The sequence below is a fragment of the Phallusia mammillata genome, chromosome 3 (genome assembly GCF_965637545.1).
Source record: "Phallusia mammillata chromosome 3, kaPhaMamm4.hap1.1, whole genome shotgun sequence".
Lineage (NCBI taxonomy): Eukaryota > Metazoa > Chordata > Ascidiacea > Phlebobranchia > Ascidiidae > Phallusia > Phallusia mammillata.
In genome coordinates this window covers 29,917,250-29,942,337 of record NC_137254.1, presented here as the reverse complement: position 1 = coordinate 29,942,337, position 25,088 = coordinate 29,917,250, and the positions used below count along the sequence as shown (strand labels likewise).

Here is a 25,088-nt window from a genome sequence, read left to right as displayed (position 1 = left end):
TTATTATAAATATATATTTCTGTGACCTGACAATATGTGGCTATAATCAAATGAGAATGTAACTTGTTCATGAGAATGTAATAGAGCCCTATTTGGTATATGCAACAAAGTAAATTCAATTTGTGTTATACAAAGGTGCAACCAGCGATCTAATCATGGTTATTGTAAATGGCCCCACAGTGAAAAAGGTTGAACACCACTGATCTAGACCAATAGAGATAGTAAATCGTAACAAAATTGTAATATCAAGGCTTCAGTTTTTATCTGACAACAAATAAAGATTAGTAAGACCAAGTTTGGTTTGTTAAATAAAAAATAGGGTAGAAAATTTAGCATTGGTTAAAAACCTCTAAAAAATAAAAAATAATTGGTTCAGTATCTATCATTAATAAATTTTTATCTTACAGTTGATTTGGTGTCATTTTTGACTGTCAGTTTGTTTTTATACCTGATTGGAAAATGTTTTTCTTATTGGAAATATAAAGGCGTGGTTTAGCAAGATAGTACATTGCAAATATATTGCAGAGAGTATGTTGCAAATATGCCATATAACTACAAAAACAAAAATTAGCAGCACAACGATTTAAAAAAGAAAACTTATTGACTGTCATCATAGCATAAAGTCTTTCTTTGTTGGTTAGTCTTAGTTTGTTGAACTTTGGAAACATAACAAAAAATAAATTCCTGAATGACAATAACTGGAAAAAATGGGGTGCTTCTACATAATGCATGTTACCGCATTATATACCACTTAGAATACTGCATGGTGTGTGAAACGTGAGAATACAATCCCTAACAAGGGTAAATGATTCTAGTACTATTTCAATTACAAAACCTCACCAATGCCGCTTAGCCCCACCTGTCAGTGCTTTGCGGTAACATACCACATAATTTAGTACCACCGGAAAAAATTAAATGTTAGTACGAAATAAATTACAACACTGCATTTGCTAATTAAATGTTTTTATAGTTTTGAATCATTCATGTTTACAAACATCTCATAAACATCCTGTAGAGCTTGTTCAAGATAAGCTGAGAAACGTGTCAAGTTGGTTTGCATGGAATACCTCCATGATGTCATAGTACACACAACAGAGTCATCTATAATGCGATAAAAGCAACCGTAACCATCATCCAGCATAGGAGCCACAACACCACTTGACTGCAAACAAAGGTAGAACACAAATTGATGAAGATATATTATAGTAAATTTAGGGTAAAGTTCATTTAACATTACTTTCACATACTGTAAATGTTTTGTCTGATAAAAAAGGAGATTGTAAATGGTACAGAAAAATTCAATTAATCGTGAAATTAGTCTGTCAAGCTTTTTAACAAACTGGATGATTAAAACATTTTTTAAACTAGAATGGTGGCTTTCTGATATACTTCCATTTTATATATTCTATACAACATTTACCAATTTACTATACACATCATTTGATCTACACATATGATTGTTTTTGTAAACAAAAACTAATGGGTCCCCACACGCGTGTTTGTGCGGATTTACAGTAAACATTTTTTTTAATTCTTAAGAACAAATTTTTAGAAAGCATTAACCCAACAATAAAAAATTTTGTTTGTATTTTTTTTGCTCTATTATTGTCGTATAATTACAAAAACATTAAAAAAGAACGAAACAAATACTTTGAATTTAATCTCTTGCTTTGACCCAGATATTGTCATCCAAGGTCGGGTTTCAAACACAATTTGTTTTAGAAAGCTGTAGCAGTTGTGTTACAGACACTTTAAATTAAAAAGCGATTTGCTGCAAGTGTATACATAACAAATTGTTTTTCATTTAACTTTGTTTCGCAAAACGAGTATACCATTGACCTGTAGTAACCTTTAGGGTGCACACGCCAAGTGACTGTTTGACCTTTTGACACCGTTTTCAATAGCACGCCGTCCTTAGTGTTCAACAACACCGTTTGACCTAATATATACATGCCTTGAGTATTTGATTAAAAAAAACGCTACGTTATGACGAAAGAAAGTTCTGAACTGTGTTAGTAATACCTACTAATTGACCTTAAATAACCCGTGGTCATGCAGCGACCAACCTGACAATGAGCATTTAGAAAAGCATTTATATTGCAAAAAAGTCAAGTTTATTTTTTCATATTTAGTTGGATTAACAAAGTTTTGCTTGACATATACAAAACCGAAGCACGCCTTTTAGGTTTAAATCATGTCATATGTGTGAAACCTTTGCCAAAACTGAAAATGTGAGTGATAACTTAATAAAAGGACATAGCATTGCTGTGCAAAACAGCTGATTTCTATTCACCGAAACGACGTCTCGTGAAACGTCTGTCCGACGTCAAGCTGAGCCCTCCCGCTCTGCCCTATTATTCGTAACTTACTCTCTTGGGACTTCTGCCTACAGTGTCTTTCTTGACCAAACGAGCGTTAGACACATTTACGTTTCGGGAGCCTGTGGGTGTACCGCTGGGTCATTTGGGGTCAAACTTCTGGAGGATCAAGTTCAGATTAATAACTAACATATGTCCAAATTTGAATCAATTTGAAGCACTCTTTCTTGACCAAACGAGCATAACAAACGAGCGTTTAAAATTTTACGTTTTGGGGGTCTGTGGGTGAACCGTTGGGTCATTCAGGGTCAAATTTCACGGGGACCAAACTCAGATTAATAACTAACATCTGTCCAAATTTCAATAAATTTGAAGCACGCTTCTTGAACAAACGAGCGTTACAAACAAGCGTTTAAAAATTTTACGTTTTGGGGGTCTGTGGTTGAACCGCTGGGTCATTCGAAGTCAAACTTCACGGGGACCAAACTCGGATTAGTAACTAACATCTGTCCAAATTTGAATAAATTTGAAGCACGCTTTCTTGACCAAACGGACGTTACAAACCAGCGTTAGACAGAAAAAAGAAAAAAAAAATACGGACAAAAACAATATGTGTCCCCTTCAGGGAAGGGGACCCATAAAAACATTAAAATTTTGATTTTGATCGCTAAGCAATTACACACATTATGCAATTTACCAGATTATGTGACTGTATGGATTTTTAAATACATAACAATGGTTGAATTTTCAACCCCTATGCGAATAACTGATTTTTTCTTAATCATGATGCAGACACAATATCAAAAACTTGTAGATGAATTAAAAAACAACTCTGGTTTAAACCCAGAAATTCAGCCCAATGTTTGACTTAACATAAAACCAATGTAAAATCTTACATTAAAAAATCCAACAAAACTGGTTGAGAGAGTGAAGTTTCCTCCGCCTCCAGTTTTCGTGTACATCGGATCTGTAAACAAGTCAGGCATAGGAAGTCCAAGTTCCTGTAAAAAAATCCATTGTTATTTCACAGCCATGTCATGCATTGCGACAAGATAAAATCAAATCAATAAAATGCAAATTTCCTTCTGAATAACAGTGGAAAAAAACACCCAATAGAAAAATAGAAAGTTAACTAGAAAAGTGGCTTTCTGATATACTTCAATTTTATATATTCTATGTGATATTTACTAATTTACTATACTACACACTATCGTGTCTACATGTATGATTGTTTTTGCAAGCAAAAACAAATGGGTCCCCACACGCGTGTTTGTGCAGATTTACGGTAAACCTATGTTGCGGTTATTTTTAGATTCTTAGGACAAATTTTTCACAAAGCATTAACTTTAAAAGTTTTTGTCCATATTCTTTTTGCATCATTATTGTCATATAATTACAAAAAATCGGTGAAAAAAGAACGGGGAAAATACTTTCAATTTAATCTCTTGCTTTGACCTTGATATTGTTGTTTACGTTCAGTTTTTAAACACATATTTTCTTAGAAAGCCTCAACTGTTATCTCAACTGTCGATTAAGGCAGCAGAGCGGAGAAAAGTCGTTTGCTACAAAGATATACATAACAACTTGTTTTTCACTTAACTTTGTTTCGCAAAAACGACTGTTTAATGACCTTTTGACACTGTTTATAACAGCATGCAGTCCTTAGTGTTTAACAATACCGTTCAGCCTAATTTATACATCACTTAAGTACTGATTCTTGAATTGATTTGTCAAAAATAAAGAAGATACGTTATGACGAAAAATTCTTAACTGTGTTGTAATGCCTAAAAGTTGACCTTTAGTGACCCGTGGTTATGCGACGGCCAAGCTGACAACGAGAATTTAAAGACCATTTATCGCGGCGTTTGAAAAAGTTAGTTTATTTTTTCATATTTATGTTGATCAACGGCGTTTTGCCTGACATAAACGAACACGAGGTACGTTTATCGAGTTTAAATTACCTCTTAGGTGTAAAAACTTTGCCAAAACTGAAAATGCGCATGATAACTCAATAAAACGACACAGCATTGCTGCACAAAAAACAGCTGATTTCTAATCACCCAAACAACTGTCTCGTAAAACGTCTGTCCGGACGTCAAGCTGAGCACTCCCGCTCTGCCGCCTTAATTGTAAACCAGTGAATTCCTCCCTTGGGACTTATATCTGACTCATAGCGTATACATATTATGGGTTGTAAAGGTAACTGGCAAAATTTTAAATACTAAACGAATACCCTGCTTAAACAATTGTTATTTTTTAAAAATATTTCTGCACCATAGGGCTTGTATTTCTGCCCTAAAACTAAAACCGTTTATTTCGGGGTTCAAAGGGTGAAAAATGGGTGAATCCGAAAAAAATAGACAAAATTCTTTAAAAAACCTTACATTGCACCAAACAGCAAAGCATGAAACTCCAAGACGCTGTACTTTAGTCAGTACAACGGTTTTAAAATTTTTACGTTTTGGGGGCCTGTGGGTGAACCGCTGGGTCAATCAGGGTTAAACTTCAGGAGGATCAAATTTGGATTATTAACTAACATCTCTGTAAATTTGAATAAATTTAAAGCACTCTTTCTTGACCAAGCGCGTCTCACAAGCCAGCGTTACTAAAACCGATTATTTTGGAGTTTAATGGGTGAATCCGAAAAAAAGATACAAAATTCTTTAAAAAACCTTACATTGCACCAAACAACAAAGCAAGAAACTCCAAGACGCTGTACTTTAGTCAGTACAGCCGTTTTAAAAATTTTACGTTTTGGGGGCCTGTGGGTGAACCGCTGGGTCAATCGGGGTTAAACTTCAGGAGGATCAAATTTGGATTATTAGCTAACATCTCTGTAAATTTGAATAAATTTAAAGCACTCTTTCTTGACCAAACGCGTCTCACAAACCAGCGTTAGACAGAAAAAATAAAAAAAATACGGACAAAAACAATATGTGTCCCCAGGGAAGGGGACCCCTAATAACTGTGAAGATGACAAAGATCATGATAATCTAGCAAAACATGGTAGACAATTCTGTGTCTTATGTATTTAAGGATATAACACTATAACTGTAAAATACTGTAAAAATGTGTTTGTGTATTTTTATTGACTGAATACAGAACCTTTATTGGCAAGACCTTGTCAAATATTATCATTTTAATAATACATTTAAAAGACTGACCATAGTCTTTTTACCCTGCCCATTTTTACACAATGCTTAGAAAAAATTAGGAAGCCATTTTGTTGCCAAACAAACTTAAAATGTGTCTAAATCTGTGTTATGTACATATATAAGTGTACTCGCGAAAAACATTACAAAAAACACTCCCCAAAAAGGTAATACTACAAAGCAAAAACTGCTGATCAAACTTACCCCAGCAGCAACAGCAAGACCAAACAGATGACGGTCACAGCCTCGATTATTCTTGCACTCTTGCATTAAATGCACAAATTTTGCATGTGCAACTCGCAACAACGACCAAACATGTTGATCTCTATTGTTCTTGCTCTTTATCGCCGCCATGCAGAACGCTACAAGTTCTGGTGTACACGTACGGCATGTCTCAGTACGTCCGTGATAAAATCTGTAAAAAAATGTGTTTCTGATGAATATTCTTAGCAAACTAGTTTAAAAGCACAGTTTTTGTTTAAACAAGAACAACAATAACAGCAAAACAAATTCTTTTACATGTAAAAAAATGATAAAAAACAATTATCCAAAACACAGATGTGCTTAATGGTGAAAATAACGACCCAAATAGACGTAAAAAGCGTCATGCTTTATTGTTCAAACGTTTCGGCAAATGCTCATGCCATCATCGGCGATATGAAGGCAAAGCATGTCGCTTTTTACGTCTATTTGGGCCGTTATTTTCACCATTAAACTTATGAACAGATCCGTATATAGTGTTCCAGATGTGCTTACATTTTTGATACTTTTCAGATTTCTGGAACACAATTGTACTTTACGTATCTAAATCGCGGAACATGCTACAAACATTACAACAGAAGTGTGCTACATCATATATAAGCTATTGCATCGATTTAATTTAAACAGCACTTCCTATATCTAATTATTTTTTAAGCAGTGTTATATGCTCCAGGGTTATCTAGCCCATGGATATTGTTTACAGAAATGTAATCATTTTTCATGCCCTGTTGATTTGATGGTTGGCATGGTAATATCAAAGTAGCAATGAAAAACTTTTTATACCCAAGTTACACTTTACACTTTAGTTGTGTGGCAAAGTACTCACTGTCTAGTGGTTGCAGTTTCATATGTTGAAGCAGGTGCTCCATGTAATCTCATATATGCCAGTTGAATACTTGTTTGCACAATTGCATCAGGGTATATCTACATTAAAATGAGAAATATGCTTTATGAAAAACACCTCAATCGCAGTAAAATTGTGAGATATCTACATTTCCATGTACAGCATCAATTCTATGGACAAACGTTTTTTATAGTCTTTGTTTACCAAGCAACATGCTAGTTGATACTATTTTAAGTTTGAATTGTTTTTAAAAGCTAAACAGTTATTGTATGACATGCAAATGCTTAAATAATATCTTTGGTTATTATTTAAAAGTTTATTTGGGTTATACACTTTGCACAACGCTCAGAAACTTTGAAACATGATGGAAGAATCATTCATGTACTCATTTATGTATGTCTATAGTCCAATTATATTTTAATGGTTAGATGTACATTAATTTGTACATTAGGGGTTGTACATAAATAGGATGTTAAAACGTCATATAAAACAATAAATTTGCTAATAGAGCATTATTTAATTTATTTATTATGCCAATGTGAAAACGCATTCACACATTTCAAATGCAGGTGGTTAAAAGTTTGCCACCTTTAGTTGTTTTAGCTTGTTCTTTCCAAAGTGGGTGTAGACAATATTTTTCAACCAGAGGTCATCGTTAAACTTGTATGCAATTTTCTTTCCCTCTTCAATGGCAGAAGATACAACATCACTTAATTCAAACTTCAGTTCTTCTACTGGGCTAACATCATCTGTTTAAATATTTAGATGTAAAAGCGCTGGCTTTTTCAGCTGTCAAAAGTGTTCTTCGTGCTAAGTTTATGTTTTGTGACAAGCTATACATACGTTATTCAATTGTATTAACACGGTGCTGATAGCATACATGTTAAAATCACATTTTTTAGACAACGTAAATTGTTCATAGTAAAAAGGATCAGTCTTAGTGGGCAAACTTTAAATATATTCCATCAACAAGTTATTGATTCTATTTAACCACTTAACCATTTTCCCAAGTTTTTATACAGTTAAACAGAACATAATCATTAATGATAATACAGTACATTTTATTTTGTACAAAAAGGTTATTATCTGTAACTTTAACACATGTCATTTCAGTTAATTGTAAACCGGATGATCAGACTTTCTGTTTAATTGCATTGGGATTGACATCATAAAACCATATTACAGTAAGACTAGTATTATCTGCTTAATTGCATACGGCAGTGGTTCTCAAACTTTTTTTATTGCCATGCCTCTGGAAAAGTTTTCTGGACTTGCGACGCACCAGCAAATAAAAGTTAATGAGGAAACTTATTGTTAAAGTTGTGTTTGTTAATACAACAACAAAAAGCCACGAAACAGAACTATTCTGCGACGCCCTAGGAAAATTGAAACAACGCACCAGGGCGTCGTGACGCACAGTTTGTGAACTACTGGCATACAGGAAAAATGTAGCCTTTAATCTTACTAAGATTTTTTTCTGCTTAATTGCATAACCTAGTTATTTGCAAAAAGCTGGTGAATTGATTATGCGATAAACCCCATTTGTCTGCAACAAACATTAATAAACAGTCCACAAAATATTTATCCAGTCCTACCAGTATTAAATGATCCAGTCCATTTTCCATTGCACTTTTTAAGAACAGCTGTAGAGAATTCCATATACATGACCATTACCATCCCATCTATAGCAGAATGTGCACATGAAGTGGCCACTGTTCCATTTCTTGACCAAACTTCATTATGTGATTTATCTCTCCAGCGGTTGATTGGGTTCCCACAGAGCACATTGTACATTATCTCAGTTGTCACCTGCAATAAAACAATGCCAAAGTATAGAGGACTCTGGATTTAAGACAGCATTTAAACTGACATTTCAAGTAACATTAATGTATCAAACCCTCATTTTGATTTATGTGCTATAAAAACCGCTTATAAAAAGAAAAGGATATTCTGTGAAACACTTAATGGTAAAGCGGTTGGTGTATTAATCTTCAATAGAATTGTTTGTTGAGTATCTTTGATAACTCAAAAATCGGTGCAACAACTGAATTGGTAATTACATGGCGATACCCATAAATAGCCAACTTGTCAAGTATTTTTAAACGTTTACTCAGACAATCTGAGTAGGCTTAAAAGTTTCTTGACCAGTAATAGGCCAAAGTTTTATGATTTTTATGCAATCAAACATATCATGCAACCAAACAGTACATATGCAATGGGTCGGAATTCACTGTATTTTAATAACCAGTGACAATGCCATGCAACTATTTTTGCAAAGTGAGACATCATAAATTACTAAACATTAATGAAACAAACAAATATACACAACAGGTAATAATAAACACTGCCCCTATTATAAACAAGTTTGATAAAAAGTGTGCAAGACCCTCACTAACCAAGTAAGGCAAAGACAATGAGACCCAAAGTCATGCTTTCCAGTATACACATGCACATGTTTATGACAGGGTTTACAGTTTACATAACATTGATACTTTAAAACAGTAACTTACATCTGCTCTGTGGTCATCCATAGTGAACACACCAACCGCTGTGTCAATATCTGATAGATTCTGTTTATTGACAGGACTGAGAGAAATCAAATGTTCTCGGACATCAGCCCATTTGTCGCGATTAAGTGAAGTTAATGCAGCCATTCCTGGGGCTTCTGTTTTCTTATTGTTGCAAATTTCAACAATCTGCTCTATGGATTTTTCAAACTGCGGAGGAGTGTACCCTTTTCCTGACAAAAGAAGGGAAGATAACTTAATTGGTATGGGCAGTTATGATACTGTGGTTTAATTAAAGAAAACATATCAAACAATTGCATTAAAATTAAACTGCTGATGATTGGTAATACAGACAAATATGGGTAATTGCCCAACATATTTGCCTAGCTTTTTCATGCAAATAACAGGATTCTAAATAACAGGATGATTTACGGTAGAGCTACTAACACTGAGCATAGGCTTTGGGCCGGTCTGAGAACTTCTGGTAGGTGGCGCAACAGAGCATAGGTGTTTATGGTGCTGGCTCGGCAATTATTCTTGCCATAAACCCAAATTGCTGTAACAGCGCCATAAACGCCTATGCTCAGTTGCGCCACCTACCAGAAATTCTCAGACCGGCCCAAAGCCTATGCTCAGTGTTAGTAGCTCTACCATGATTTACCAGTTAAATTTTCTCAAAACATGGCCAAATTTTGATCCCTATGCAATTAAACGGAATATGTGATTACCCAGATTTGTCCAAGCTATTACTCAGCATTAGGGTTTAAAGAAGAATATTAAATCATAAAATAAGTATCAAAATCCATAATCAATCATCCATTTATCGCATAGATGCACATGGTTTGCTTGTCTTTTTTTGCTAAATAAACAAATGTACCAGTTTTCTTGCTGTACAAATCCATCTTGAAAAGATATCCTTTATATATGACAATAACATGGGTAGGTGATTGTCCTTCACTGACGGTTTTGAAGTAGCAATTCAACTCATCTTTTCCTCGGTGTGGAGTCTGACATGTGTTAAATGCTGTCCTGTAAAATAAGAGATGAGAATGATAGTATAAACCAGTCTTTCTCAAACATTTTTCTGTACTGCTCCCCTTAACAGCTTATTGATATCTACATACTTCCCATATGAGAAGAAAAAACTTGGTGAAAGTTTAGTTTTATTCAGTGACACCAATTTATCAAGCATGGCTTTCAAGTTAAATTACTCAGTATTATGAAAACATTTTACCAAATTGATTTACTTTGTACAAACAAAGGGTTATATGGCCAAATTTCCTGTGTATTTGTATTATGTTCGGCCCATATGAATTCCCCGGCCTATCTTATATTTATTCCCCAAAATTCACTATCGTGCTGGCGACCACTTTGAAAACTATTATAAACTTGGAAATCTACAATAAATGGGTCAAGCTGAGACAACTCCCTAATCCTTACAATAAATCAACAAATCCAAGATTGAGTAGAGCCTACCTGCATTGATCCATAGAAAACACTGTCCCTCCACTTCCTCTGTGAACTTCCAGTCGTTCAGCTTGCAAACCTCGGTAAAAGAGAGAAAGAATATGTATGCTAAATGCCATCCTCTCTATCTGCAATGCAACATTAAAAAAATCAACAAAAACATACATTAACCACTAAGTGATAATAAAGAAGCAAATGGAAACTCTGATTCAAAATCAGTTTTACTTATGGACTGTGAAAAGTTTTAACATTTACAACTAGAAGGGTGGCTTAGCACATATTGCCCTTGCACATACACTATGATCTATTTTAAAACATAAATATATTTCCTATGCTTATTTTGTATTGGGTCCCATATTAGCCATCGTCTTTTATAACCTTGGTTGTTTCTGCAGGCAAAAACTCATGGGTCCCCACACATGCAAAGTTGAAAATAATGCAATTCAATAGATAACAATGAGTAAGTTTGGTATTGTGAAGACAAACACAGTGATTGGTACTGTGCACATCTAAATATGCTATATGGAGTAAAAACTATTTAAATTAAAAAACTCATTTTAGGGGGCTAGTAGGATAACTAATTGAGGTTCAACACACACAAACTTAAAAGTAGGAAACCACAATGACTCAATCAATAGTACTGCAAAATTTCAGTCCAATCTGCCAACGTTTAAAATTTCAACCACTAGAGGTGTTTTGAGCAACAACTGTTAATGTTTCTGACGTCAAAGGGCTGTTAACAACACCCGAACTGCAATGGCACAATAACGATAATTGGCATACTTTACAAGCTATCCAAATTTTAGCCAATTCTGACATTGTTTACAAACTCACCCCTTTTAGGGGGCTAGCGGGGTAGATACTAGGGTTATCCGGACAAACAAAGTGGGATGCACATCTACCATGTTTGTATTTTGAGTTGCCCACATTAGGTGAAGATCTGGAGTAACTGAATCAGGTTTGGCTCACTGTATATTGTGTCCTTTTAAACCAGTGGTTCTCAACCAGGGCCCATGACCCCCCCCAGGGGGAGCCCAAACTATGTTATGGGGGGTCACAGGTGTGGATTCACCAGAAACACCCACTAAAATCCATTTCCTGTTTAACTTTATTCCCTAATTTATTGGAATATTTCACATCATATTTGTCTATATTGAGGTTTTTACGATTACGGATTCTTGTTTATTCTATTAGCCCTGTTTAAAGCCTAAATTAGTACCAAATTTCAACACGAGATTGCCATTTGCATTTTTAAGGGGGCCACAGGTCCTACAGGGTTCCTTGAAGGGGGCCATGAGGCCAAAAAGTTACTTATAGGGGGCCACGGTCCACCAAAGGTTGAGAACCACTGTTTTAAACCAAGGAAAGGTAACCCACTCAATGAACCAGATTAACCGACCTGGTTTCTTTACAGTAAATCACTAGTAGGTTGTTTTGCCAACCCACAGATTGTCATTTTAGTTTGGAGTTTCCATGGACAAAAACGAAGCAGTAAACTTCAATGCCAACCTGCGTTCCATCCTGTGGTGGCCAGAACTGTTCTACATATGAAGGAGTCCCAGTAAAATTCATATATGGAAGTGGCATCCGTAATTCCAGGTATCCTTTGTCCAGCCATAATTTCTCCACCCAATTTCTATGATCTAATTCAATGAACGGGTATTTCAAAATTGTTGAAATCTTGTTTGCTTTGCATAATATAATTTGGATAACTTTTAAAAGAGCATATTAGCAATTTTAATTGCACAGAACCACAGTGCCATATTTACCTGATTGTCAGTTTGCAAGCAGTATATGTTATATTCATAAACTACATGTTGTGATTTGTAATGAAATATAAATGTCACATGTTACTATAGCAGATCCTTTATGCTTCCATTGCACTGCCATTGTGTACTGTTAAATCAACATATCCACATTTACTGCTTATGAAAAACAGTTTATTCATTCAATGCTCCATGCATCTGTATCATTAACAACAGCTGTTTAACATGTTATAATGCTTTTAGAAAAAACAAAACAAACAAACTCACCTTTCTCTCTGTTTTTCAAATATTCCTGAAGTTTCAAAGCATCTTGTTCCAAAAACTTTCGACACACTTGTTTGGTGTTTTCATACTCAGATTCACTTGCAACTGAAAAAATAAATAAAATAGAACATTAACACACACTTTTCTTCGTAAGTCTAATAAGAAAAAACACTTTAAAGATGCCTTAACAATAAAGCATGTTGTTTCCTAAAACAGTGGTTCTCAAACTTTAAGCATGTTGCGCATTAAAGAACGAAAATTTTCTTTCACGGCACACTTCACAGGTAAACATAAAAGAGAACCTGAAGAATGTCAATTTTAATTTTAACATTATTATAGTGGGTAAGGATGCCTTTCATTACCAATAACAACTAGAAGAGTGGCTTTCTGATATACTTCCATTTTATATATTCTATACGATATTTACCAATTTACTATACACATCATTTGATCTACACATATGATTGTTTTTGTAAACAAAAACTAATGGGTCCCCACACGCATGTTTGTGCGGATTTACGGTAAACAAATGTTGCGGTGATTTTTACATTCTTAAGGACAAATTTTTAGAAAGCATTAACCCAACAATAAAAAAAATTGTTCGTATTCTTTTTGCACTATTATTGTCATGTAATTACAAAAACATTAAAAAAACGTAACAAAGACTTAAATCTAATCTCTTGCTTTAACCCAGATATAGTCCTCCAAGGTCGGGCAATTTTTTTTAGAAAGCTGTAACAGTTATGTTACAGACACTTTAAATTAAAAAGCAATTTGCTACAAGTGTATACATAACAAATTGTTTTTCATTTAACTTTGTTTCGCAAAATGAGTACCATTGACCTGTAGTAACCTCTCAGGGTGCACACGCCAAACGACTGTTTGACCTTTTGACACCGTTTTCAATAGCACGCCGTCATTCGTGTTCAACAATACTGTTAAGCCTAATTTATACATGCCTTGAGTATTGACTCCTAAATTGATTGTTAAAAAAACGCTACGTTATGAAGAAAGTTCTGAGCTGTGTTTGTAATACCGACTAGTTGACCTTAAGTAACCCGTGATCATGCAGCGGCCAACCTGACAGCGAGCATTTAAAAAAACATTTATTTGGCAAAAAAGTCAAGTTAATTTTTTCATCTTAACTTTTATTAACAAAGTTTTTCTTGACATATACAAAACAGAAGCACGGTTATTAGGCTTAAATCACGTCATAGGTGTAAAACCTTCGCCAAAACTAAAAATGTGAGTGACAACTTAATAAAACGACATAGCATTGCTGTGCAAAACAGCTGATTTCTAATCACTGAAACGATGTCTTGTAAAACGTCTGTCCGACGTCAAGCTGAGCCCTCCCGCTATCGTAAACCAGTGAGTTACTCTCTTGGTACTTCTGCCTACAGTGTCTTTCTTGACCAAACGAGCGTTAGACACATTTACGTTTCGGGGGCCTGTGGGTGAATCTCTGGGTCATACGGGGTCAAAATTCACATGGACCATCTTTAGACCAATATCTGTAATGTGTGTAAAATTGAAAAAGTTTGAACCATTCTTTCTTGACCAAAACGTGGGAACAATAGCCGCGCTAAAAATTTCACGTTTTGGGGTGCTGTGGGTGAACCGAGGGATCAAACGGGGTCAAAATTCACATGGACCATCTTTAGACCAATACCTATTATGTGTGTCCATTTGAAAAAGTTTGAACCATTCTTTCTTGACCAAAACGTGGGAACAAATCCGCGCTAAAAATTTCACGTTTTGGGGGGCTGTGGGTGAACCGAGGGATCAAACGGGGTCAAAATTCACATGGACCATCTTTAGACCAATATCTGTAATATGTGTAAATTTGAAAAAGTTTGAACCATTCTTTCTTGACCAAAACGTGGGAACAAATCTGCGTTAGAAAGAAAAAAATATAGACAAAAACAATATGTGTCCCCTTCAGGGAAGGGGACCCATAATAATATGAGCTTTAAAACATTGTCATGCACACCGGTATTTCGTCATAAAATCCTAAAACACAAGGGAATGTTTGCACTTTAAAACATGAAATATTTCGCAGCACACAGTTTGAGAATCACTGCCCTAAAAACCTAAAATCATCCTAAGAAAATATAAATAACTATGTTTGCTTCAGTTTAACTTTTACGGCGAAAACACAAAGTTTGCTTGTTTATGAAAAATAAATTACCCCAACATACACTGACTAGAAACAAAAACGTCAATTGTAAAAATCAACCTTGTAACAAACATAATATGACTTACGAGCTCTTACAGAGTCCAAATACTTTTCAATTGTGTTTTGCAACTGGGGAACTTTCAGGTCAGGCAGGGAGTCTTCATAACCAAATGTTCCTTTGGACATATTCGCAAAGCCTTGTGGCAAAACTCCTTGCTATACAGTTGAATTCACAGTGGTGTAAAGAAATGCATTACAAAACCTAGAACACTCCCTGAGCTTAAGTGCAGTTTTTAGCATAACTGCAAATGATTGAACAATATAAGCTGCATTACAACAATGCTTGCAGCAATGTTTGCAATAGCAAGTCGCTGAACAATGTGTTTACCCTGTGCAAACAAACCTTTGCCCGAAGGAAAAAAGTTTCCAATTGACATGTGGTAGTTTAATATCTAATAACACTAATAGCAGACAATATTTTTGTATGAAATTGCAGCAAAAATTCACACAACACCAAGACGAAAAACTCATAATTGCATTCAGTAAAAGTCAATTATAATCCATATCCATAAATAAAATTTAAAAAATGGCTTACACCTCACTTCTGCCCACCTTTTTATCTGTCAGTTTTATGCGACGCTTGTTTTGCACCTTTTTATTATTGTTTCATGTGACTCAAGTGTATTTAAACAGGTATAACTGATATGGCCTTCATATCATCAGTGATGGCATGAGCATTTGCCGAAATGTTTAAATATAAAACATGTACGCTTTTTATGTCTCCTTGGGCCGTTATTTTCACTATTAAATTGAAAATGTTGTTTTAAAATCCATATTCGGCCCTTGTTTTCATGTGCTTATTTGAAACATACAAATAAGCATGTTGATAGTTTCATAAGTTGCCAAATAATATGCAAGGCATGGACGTGCTGAAAAACATGTAACTTAAAAGATTTGCAAGTTAAAAAAAGTCCACCAATGTCAACTAAGGTTCAGCCTCTACCTGAACTGCATTCAACAATCAAAATATGCAAATTGTTCAGCTCACTAACTCTATGGAGTTCAAAATAACATATATCTCCACTGATTCCTTGTGGAAAACCTCATTTGGCAGAAGAATGTGCTGCAAGTACGAGCATTTTAAAATTCGGTGGATATTTTTAATGTAGCTGTATAGTGTTCATTTTTGTGAAAAATATTAGTGAAAATACAAAAATAGTTCCAATAATGAAATATATTTTATTGCAGGCGTTCCATAACCACTGCAATTTGTTGACAGATTTTCCGATTAAGTTATTTTTCAAGTCCAATTGCTATAGAAGTCTAAAAATTCCTAATTGCTCAAAGAGAATGCAATTGTTTTTTAACATTTGTGTTTTCCTTCTTTCGTTAAACTTCAACAATGCAAGCAGTTGCAGAAATTCACAAAAACCCACAGGTAGGGCAAAATATATAACTTTGTTTGATTTTTATCCTCAGTGGAAAAATTTAAATGCGTTATGTACACAATGAGACTGTCGTCGAGTTGCATGTTTTATTGTTCCTTTTGAATAAGTTTTTTAATTTGTTTTATTGACGGATTCATTTACTTTAACCCAGTAGTTCTCAAACTGTGCGTTGCGATGCCCTGGTGCGTCGTTTCAATTTTCCAAGGGCGTCGCAGAATATTTCCGTTTTGTAACTTTTTGTTGTTGTGTCAATAAACACAACTTTAATAATAAGTTTCTTAATAAACTTTTATTTGCTGTTGCATCGCAAGTCCACAAAACTTTTCCAGAGGCGTCGCAACAAAAAAAAGTTTGAGAACCACTGGTTTAAACCATTAGATTAGGGTTGAAGCAATGCCGCTCAAGTTTCTTGCTTAGGGGAAACACAAGTAGCCAAGACAGGATTAGAACCAACAACCTTGTGAACACTAGGCAGTTGCACTAACTGCTTAGTGATCTTAGTGACAAATTAAATATAATAAAATATTTTTTGGCAAACTGCCATTAAAAGTTTAAATAAACAGTGCAAAAACATTCTTTTCAACACAGATCAAAAACTTGCAGCCAACACATCAGTAAATTTGAGCACTTGTGATAAAAATGAACTACAAGAAAAAGACAGCATTGTAAGTAACAATAGATTTTGGTTGTTCTACTCTTGTTTCATTGTTGGAATCTGGAATGTTAACTTTGAACCAAAAAATGTCTGGATCGAAGATCAAGATTAACCAGTGTCGATTAGTTTAGTTCTTACCACATTATAAATCATTTGTACCTCAAGTTTCATCGGAATTAGATGAAGACCTGGATTAACCAAAATCAATAAGTTAAAGCCTTACCATATTACAAATCATTTGTACCTTAAGTTTTGGTCAGAATTAGACGAAGATCTAAATTAACTAAGATTTACTGTTTGAGTTGCAATTGACAAAAATGACTTCTTTAGACCAAGACTATTTGCGATGCCACAAACACTTTGGAAATAGAATTGGAAACAGAAAGTCTTACAATAGAAAATATTGGGGACAAAATGTAGGTCACATATGGATTTTTTGTTTTAATTGAGGTTAAGAAACCTATTGTATTTTTCAGAAATACACTGCAAGACAAAATAATATCAGTCGCTAAAGACAAGAACCTTACAATTTTCAACAAGTTTATTTATGTACAGGTAAATAATATATTAAATAAATTATGTTAGTGTAATGCAACTAACTGGGGCCACTCCTCTTTAAAATAAATATTCTCCTAATACATAATGGTAAAGAAAACAATTTGGCCAAAAAGTTGCAAACAAAGTTTTTTGTGGCTGTTTTTTGAAAGACAATTTTCGATTAACCAGTTGCCAATTTGATGTACATTAACTTTTTGGGAAAGCTTTCAGTTAAAAATTAAGTTTTTATTTCAGGTTGCTAACATCAAGAAAGATTATGTCAATGAAAAAGTATATTTTACACCAGAAAATGCTTCAGTGCAAGTTGAAGCAGTATTTGATGATAAATCGAAACAATTAAGAAGGAATGTTTCTATACTTTTCATTTTCCTGAATGAAAACAGAGTTTTTCAGAATTTTTCTTCGGTAATTTTTAATTTACTTTTTAAAGCAGGTGTTTAATATTTTTAAAACCTGAATATTTTTTTCAGGTTCTTTATGTTAAAGCTTCAACCCAAGGCCGTAAAAATGTTTCCACTCATACAGATGTGAACCTAAATTATAATTCAGAAAATCCACAGAGTAATGCCTCTGATCATAATTGCCAGGTGACCAATATTCAATTCATTATTTTATTTTATTTATTTATGCTTTAAGATTTAAACAATTGCATTATTAACATGTGCAATGGTGATGTTGGAGCAATAAATAAAAAAACAAATCATTTTAGTTCATAGCAACTCATCTAGTTTTTTCTTGATTAACCAAAATTTTTACTTTCTTGAAAGTCTGGTACAGTTTGGAATTCAGCATACAGTTAATAAAGTTTTTTGTGTTTAAGCCTTTGTTAACAATCCTTATGTAGCGAAACCTGTATGTTACTACCTGTGAGGGTTAAAGTTTTCATGACAAAGATACACTTATTGTGAATCCTGCAAGAGCTTGCCAATCCGTTTGTTAATCTTATATAAGTTATAAGTTTGTTAATTTAAGTTTTATACTTTGATGTTTCTTTTAATGCCACGAAATGAAATCACTTTCACAAAGATTCTCTCATCGAAAATTCCAAATCAAAAATTGTCTAATAAGATCTTATTGTTAAAAAAAAAAGGATAGATAAAGTTTTCATGACACAGATACACTGATTGTAAATCCTGCACGAGTTCGACAATTACTTTGTTAAGAAACACTGTGCTAAGTTATAACTTTTACCTGACAATAAAGCGTAATTATGCATTAGAAAATCACTCAATGCGGTGCTAAAACTTTTCTTATTGTCATTTACACTTCTATTTTGCACCTGTTATACAGAAAAAGAAGACAACTTGCATTACATCTAATTCTCTTTCCAATGATCCAAATTCAGAAATTTGTATAGCTGAAGAAGAAGAATCTAAAGTAACATGTCATTGCAAATTCAAATTTTTGGGCCCTGGGTATTATATTTTGCTGGTAGGTTACGAAACTCTTCTACGATTTATTTTTGTTGCTTTGTTAGAAAATTCATTGAAATTTAATAGTTTGATGACAAACTAATTTTTATTCACATGGTGTATACAATGGTACTGAATTTTTTATAGTGTTCACAAATTAATTTTAACATAAAAATTTAACATCAAATTAACATTTAGTTTCTTTAAACACAACAAGATTTTACCATTTAAATGCAGAGAACAGAATATTTTCCATTAAGCGAAGCTTTGGGTTGGGCATCCACAATCGGTTGTATGATGTCAATTTTGGGAACTGCAGCTACACTATTTGTTTATTCATTTTTCAGGTTTGCAAAAATTTTTACTGCCTAAAACTGGTACTAAGTTTTATGTAACTTAAGTGAAAACGATTAAAATATGTTTATGTTTTGTTTGCTTATAAGTCTAATTAACTGTGACAGGAAATATTATAAAGTTTAAACATTATTTGACAAGTTCTAGTTAAACCAAACCATTGGACTCTTTGATTTCTTTTTTTATTCAAAACCAACTAACTTCTTAAAAGCTATTGCAGATTTTGCACGAATTATTGCAACTGCTACATAACTCGTTGTGTCTAAAACAACTAATGACATGATTTCATTTCTTTCATTTAGTTAAACATTATTTTCTGACTGACAACTACTTACTGGTTCAATAAGAGACAACATTATTTTCAATGTACAACTAAACCATTAACTGGGGCAAAACTACTAAAAAGTAAGAGTAATGTCATAACAGACTACAGGAATCAGATGACACCGACTGGTAATGCCATCTAAATAGGGAACTTAATATTTCTTGTTACGTAAACAAACAGCTTGGTGACCAGCTGATTTAGTATGGCACTTTCAATGGGCCTGGCGAACTGTGATGTAAAAATGAGTATGCCGTTATCGCTGGTCTTCATAGACGCTTCAGGGCTGATCCCCATTATGAATTTATGTTCATCTTAACTGATTCTGATCGTATGCAACTCTTCTGGAGTAATTTGTATATCTGTTAAAGTCATTCATTTTTGCAGGGAACTTAGGATCAGACAACCGACAAATTTCCTCATCAACATTTGTATCTGTTTGCTGTTGATCAATGTAGTTTTTCTGACTGGAATAACCCGAGTGGATGACCCTATTCTTTGCTACATTGTCACGGCTGTACTGCACTACTTGCTCTTAGCATGCTGGTTTTGGATGAGTGCGAATGCCTATAACATGTACCAGGCATTTGTCAAGGTAAATAAAAGCGTTAACACAATTATAAACTACAGCAGCGACTGACTTATCTGAGAACTCAAGAAGTTTTTGAGTGAACCACCAACTTATAACATAAAGACATAGATGAATAGATCAGCATTGAAGCATCGATGCAGACCAGCTGGGCCAACAAATTATGGCTATCTTAAAAATCATGGCCCTTGAATAGCTGAGATCTGCCCTGAAACGTCATTGCAGGCCAGCTGTTCTGTTCCCATTGAATTATCCCATTATTTATCTAAGTCTTAACTGATTACTGGCCGATCCCCTACTATGTATAAAGCTGACATGTGCAGCATATAAGACAGACAGCGGTGTTGTGATTTAACTTTCAGGGGGCTCCCCACTGGGCCAGTGCAGCTCAGTTGGTAAAGCGAGAGTCCCGGAAAGACTCCTGTTGTGGGTTTGAATCCAACCAGAGGCCACTTTTTTCTAGCCTACGCCTTGCCATATGGTAAATGCTTGGTGATCGGCTCATTCAGGATAACGCCTTCAATTGGCCTGTCATGCTATGACTCAAAACATACAAATATTTTTTTCAACACCCTAACATTCTTTTTACTTTCCATGAGTAAAAATACTTTTAAACACTTAAATGCAGTAAAAAAACTAGGGTTGGCAAGCCGGTCAATTGACCGGTCAAATACGGTCAATTGACCGGTCAATTGACAGCACTTTATTTAACCGGTCAAATACTATTTTTAATTTTAAAAATCAAATGTGGTAAATTTTCTTGAACTTGCTTTTTGGTTGTCAGGAAAGGATAAATTATTTCTAATAACCCTCAGGTAGAACAGTTTATGGCAAATTCTTGTATTAATAAGTGCTTTTAAAGCCAATATAGATGTGTTTTGTTCATTTGAAATTAATGCCAAAACAATTAGGAGATACTTTTAATTCGAAATTAAGATCTGATTTACGTCGTGGTAAACTTTGCAAGGTTTACAATGCAAATAAAAAACATGGATCACTTCTAGCACCGTTTTATCTTAATAAAAATCTAGTGTGATGTGTCCATGAGAGGAAGTTAGTTCATTAGTATTTATCTGGGCATTTTTGCAAATGTTGCACATTTTTATTGGCAGATAAAAAATCTAAGTAATTTAAAGCAGCTGTGTAAACTTGTAGGTCTACAGTCCTTTTTTCTATAGTTGACCCAAAAATTGTTTGTAGCCATATATTTAGCTTATAATTGCCCTGAATAGATTTGTGTGGATAAGTTACAGGTCAGTACTTATTAAGATAAAGTACGTACATATCGAGCCTTTGTATATTCCTTTTTTGTCATGAATGGAGATGTGACAACAGGGTAACAGCATAAATTACGACTTTAAGCAGGATAAGCGAGTTTTGCAGTTAAATCTCAGTCAAAATTAGACTTAAATCTGATGTATATAGAATACTATGAGAATCCAGTTCACAAATGTGATTACTGAATGAAAATTAGAGACACACAGGTGGGGCCATTGATAAAATGAAGCATGCAATGCAGTCGGAAAATTCTGTAATATAATATAAACTGCACATTTCCTATTTCACAAACAAATTTACATGAGTTGAAACCTTCATTTCCATAACTTATGGTTTAGAAGAAGATTTAACTTCTAACTTTTAACTAAAATTGCGATTTAATAATGTGTTTAGTATTTGACCGATATTTGACCTATTTGACAAGTATTTGACCGGTCAATTGACCAGATTTTATTTGACCGGTCAAATGCCCAACCCTAAAAAAAACTGTAATGTTTTCCAGATCATGATACCATCCAAAACTGTTTGGAGAAAATCGGCAATTGTTGCTTACACTTTTCCATTACTTATAGTCACAATCAATGTAACCGCTGCTGTATTTCATGATCTAAATAACCAGGATGCAGGTGAATATACATTCTACTTCTACAATCCAAAACTGTATATTTTGCATGAAAGTTTCAATGCATTTTACTCAATACTTCTCGAATAAGATGCCGGTACTCATGATGTAAACTGAATATATTAAAGTTATGGCAATTAGGTTTTTGTTGTACAGTAAGGAATTTTATTATCATTCATTTATGAGCAATCTTTCAGTAAGAACAAAATTAGCAATAAAGTTGCACAAAAAGATTCATTTTAATGATTAAAATAACGGCCCAAATAGATGCAAAAAGCGTCATGCTTTATTTTTTAAAAATTTTGGCAATTGCTCATGCCATCATCAGTGATATGAAGGGCCACATCAGTTACACCCATTTATATCCACTTGAGTCACATAAAAGAATGATAAAAAAGGTGTGAAACAAGCGTCGCATAAAAACGATAGATAAAAAGGGTGTGCAGCAGTAAGGTCCATTTTTTGTTACGACAAACTTAATTTTTTTCCTTAGTTCATCTGCTTTATCGGTCTGTATCATGTGCGCCAACAGTTTACCATTTCTTCATGAAAATTCCTAATCTGTTCATAAATTGTGTTTAGATAATTGCTTCAAATCGATCTACAAAGCTTCTCACATGTGTTGGCTTCACAAAACTTCACTGCATATCGGTTTTCTACTTCCTGTAGCCGTTCTCTACATTATTAACTGCTATACTTTCCTTGTGGTTATTCAGGAGCTAACTTGCCGTAGGAATTTGGTAATTTCTGCTACTGTATTAAGTTATGCAATAGATTTTCAACAAGGTATTATTTGGATAAATGGCACTTGGAGATTAGTCTGCCCTTCCTTAAAAAACATAATCTACATGATTTTTTTTTAAATTAAACTTTGCAGTAAGTAAAAAAGGCTTTGTTTTTTGTTTGGATAAATGGCACTTGAATATTAGTCTGTCCTTTCTTGAAAAACATAACCCACTTTGAATGTACAAAATTAAACTTGCTGGTATGAAAAGGATTCTGATTACAGCATTAACAACTTTAATTCAGTATTTTTTTTCTCTTTTGCAAGTAACATGTATGCAATTAAATATATATTTTGTTACCAAGACGATACTAATGACTTTAATTCACCCACAAATATCCCGTTTCCATGGCCGTTGGTCCGATCGGACTTTTCCGTTATTTCAGTCCGATCGGGCGCGATATAAACCAATAAAGAATTAAATTAACTATTAATCAACTTAACTAAACTAACATATATTCTGTGCTTTAACGAGCGGCTTTATTGCATAATTTCATTATTTGTTTCGTGACTCAGATGACAATCAGTAACCAAAAACGATCGATGTTTCATGATTTTAAAATTGCAATGATGTTAATTACAATGACTGGGATGTCTTGGTTTTTTGGATTTCTGATGCTTTTATCTGAAGATGAAACATACGGAATTGTGATTGCATGGATATTTTCGATTCTAGCTTCATCACAAGTAAAAAGTGCTTTAAAATCGTAACGCCTTTGTAGTTTTTGATATCTAGCCTTCAAAAGTGACTTGATAAAATTACACATCATAAATGAATTCAATTATGAAAGCTAATAATAATAATAAACAAAAAGGGCTGTATTATGAAGCATACATGCTGTTTGAATAGAGGCTATTTTGAAACACTAAACATGTATCTGCCCAAAAGTATAACAGCCCAAAAAGATGTAAAAGTGATGTACTATATTGTTCAAACCATAAGTTTTTTTTTGTTTCTTTAACTATAATATACCTTTTAACAGTAAAAGAATACAACACTTTGTACAAAATGTTAAATAATGCTGTCAAATAAAAATGGCTTCAAAATGGGGCTTGGCTTTTTTTAAACTTTTATTTTTCCAATAACAAGAGATAATGTCAATTGTTTTGCAGGGATTCTTTGTGTTCATTGGGAACTGTGTACTTCAAGAATCTGTACGAAACTTATGGATTGCATGGGTGAAAGGGTTATGCAAATGCAAACCTATTGCCAAACCAAAAGCATATTGTTACCAAGTCAATAATTCAACTATTGTTAATGCCAGAGCACAGGAAGGTTTTTCAATGTTAAACTTTAAAAGTCCAGGCGCTATCTAAAATGCAAATTTGACCATAATTAAACCCTAAAACCTTTATTTAACACAAGCGACATGCAAATGTATTGTTAAACTGCTTAACAAGATAAAAATAGAACTTCACTGGTGAAGATTTTGTTTTCTTTGAATGTTATGTAACTCGTTGATTTTTTTATTCATTTCTTGCCTGCCACTAATTAAAATTACACAACATGTCATATTCAAACACTATTTCAATATTGTTTTTTTTTTCAATTGCATTTCCTGAACATAAATAAATATTAAACAACAAGTCCAAGCACTATCTAAAATGCAAGTAGGGATCCAAATTTAAACCTTAAAACCTTTATTTAAGACAAGCAACCTGCAAATGTATTGTTAAAACTTCTGTACTGTATTAGCAGTTTTTAATTATTTTTAAATCTGATGTTTAACTGTACATGTGTGTGATGTGACAATGAGAAACTTTCACCTTACCATGTAGTGTTGTTATTTTATCACATCACTGTTTCAGCCTATAAGGTAGCTGGTGGCAAAACAGTGTGTACTGTCTGCAGCTGATCATTTACTGGCTTGAAGCTTTTACCTTGCGATCTATTTTACAACAACACATGCACCCTTACTTCTTTGCAACATACCAACTAAAATCAAACATTTTTGTCATACTGATAGTTATGAAACTTTCTGTACATTGAGAATTGTTTATCTTTGCACATACTTTATTCTTCCATTTTAGAAATAAAAATATCCCCAACAAAATCACACTTCAGCTTGTTTTTTTACAGATAACATAGAAAATGCCAAGCTACATTGAGACAGGCCAACATTAAGGTACAAAACATTAAACTAAATCCCAACTTCTTACATCAGTGCTTCCGTATCTTTAACCGCTCAGACTTGTACACATTCAGTTAGGATTATTTCTTTTCTAACAAAGCTTTGTCTTGTGACTTGGATGTTTATTTTACATTGAGAAACTTTAGTGAGAGACAGCGACAAAATTCAAGGCGTGT

General features: G+C 33.9%; 2 protein-coding genes across 4 annotated transcripts; one reads left to right on the top strand and one right to left on the bottom strand.

Moving 5' to 3' along the window:
- On the bottom strand, positions 1-15,610 carry LOC145220631 (peroxisomal carnitine O-octanoyltransferase-like). Of its 2 annotated transcripts, XM_080087837.1 has the most exons (12): positions 14,845-15,610; positions 12,583-12,684; positions 12,059-12,192; positions 10,559-10,677; positions 9,960-10,111; positions 9,086-9,315; positions 8,171-8,384; positions 7,164-7,324; positions 6,558-6,655; positions 5,675-5,885; positions 3,215-3,319; positions 1-1,162 (listed from the first exon to the last, which is right to left on the bottom strand). In XM_080087837.1, the coding sequence occupies exons 1-12, from the start codon at positions 14,942-14,944 to the stop codon at positions 965-967; spliced, it is 1,824 nt and encodes a 607-aa protein (XP_079943963.1). In that variant the 5' UTR covers positions 14,945-15,610; the 3' UTR covers positions 1-964. The 2 variants fall into 2 exon arrangements, with proteins under 2 accessions (XP_079943963.1, XP_079943964.1); XM_080087838.1 differs by lacking the exons at positions 12,583-12,684; positions 14,845-15,610 and adding an exon at positions 12,319-12,403.
- On the top strand, positions 12,092-24,551 carry LOC145220632 (adhesion G-protein coupled receptor G6-like). Of its 2 annotated transcripts, XM_080087840.1 has the most exons (15): positions 12,098-12,148; positions 15,802-15,887; positions 16,007-16,196; positions 16,795-16,871; positions 17,192-17,277; positions 17,338-17,416; positions 17,654-17,824; positions 17,890-18,006; positions 18,710-18,850; positions 19,069-19,178; positions 19,895-20,102; positions 21,877-22,000; positions 22,579-22,736; positions 23,297-23,467; positions 23,894-24,551. In XM_080087840.1, exons 3-15 carry the CDS (start codon positions 16,109-16,111, stop codon positions 24,095-24,097), a joined length of 1,734 nt encoding a protein of 577 aa, XP_079943966.1. In that variant the 5' UTR covers positions 12,098-12,148; positions 15,802-15,887; positions 16,007-16,108; the 3' UTR covers positions 24,098-24,551. The 2 variants fall into 2 exon arrangements, with proteins under 2 accessions (XP_079943967.1, XP_079943966.1); XM_080087841.1 differs by lacking the exon at positions 15,802-15,887 and having other exon boundaries at positions 12,092-12,148.
- The last annotated feature ends 537 nt before the right edge of the window (positions 24,552-25,088 follow it).

Coding starts and splice junctions, on each gene's coding strand:
- LOC145220631 (XM_080087837.1), bottom strand. CDS start 14,944: ATGTCCAAAGGAACATTTGGTTATGAAGACTCCCTGCCTGACCTGAAA. Junction 12,193..12,582: donor TTTGAAAAACAGAGAGAAAG/GTGAGTTTGTTT, acceptor TCATTGAATTAG/ATCATAGAAATTGGGTGGAG. Junction 10,112..10,558: donor TTTTCTATGGATCAATGCAG/GTAGGCTCTACT, acceptor CTTATTTTACAG/GACAGCATTTAACACATGTC.
- LOC145220632 (XM_080087841.1), top strand. CDS start 16,109: ATGCAATTGTTTTTTAACATTTGTGTTTTCCTTCTTTCGTTAAACTTC. Junction 16,872..17,191: donor TACAAGAAAAAGACAGCATT/GTAAGTAACAAT, acceptor TGACTTCTTTAG/ACCAAGACTATTTGCGATGC. Junction 17,825..17,889: donor TTTTTCAGAATTTTTCTTCG/GTAATTTTTAAT, acceptor TATTTTTTTCAG/GTTCTTTATGTTAAAGCTTC.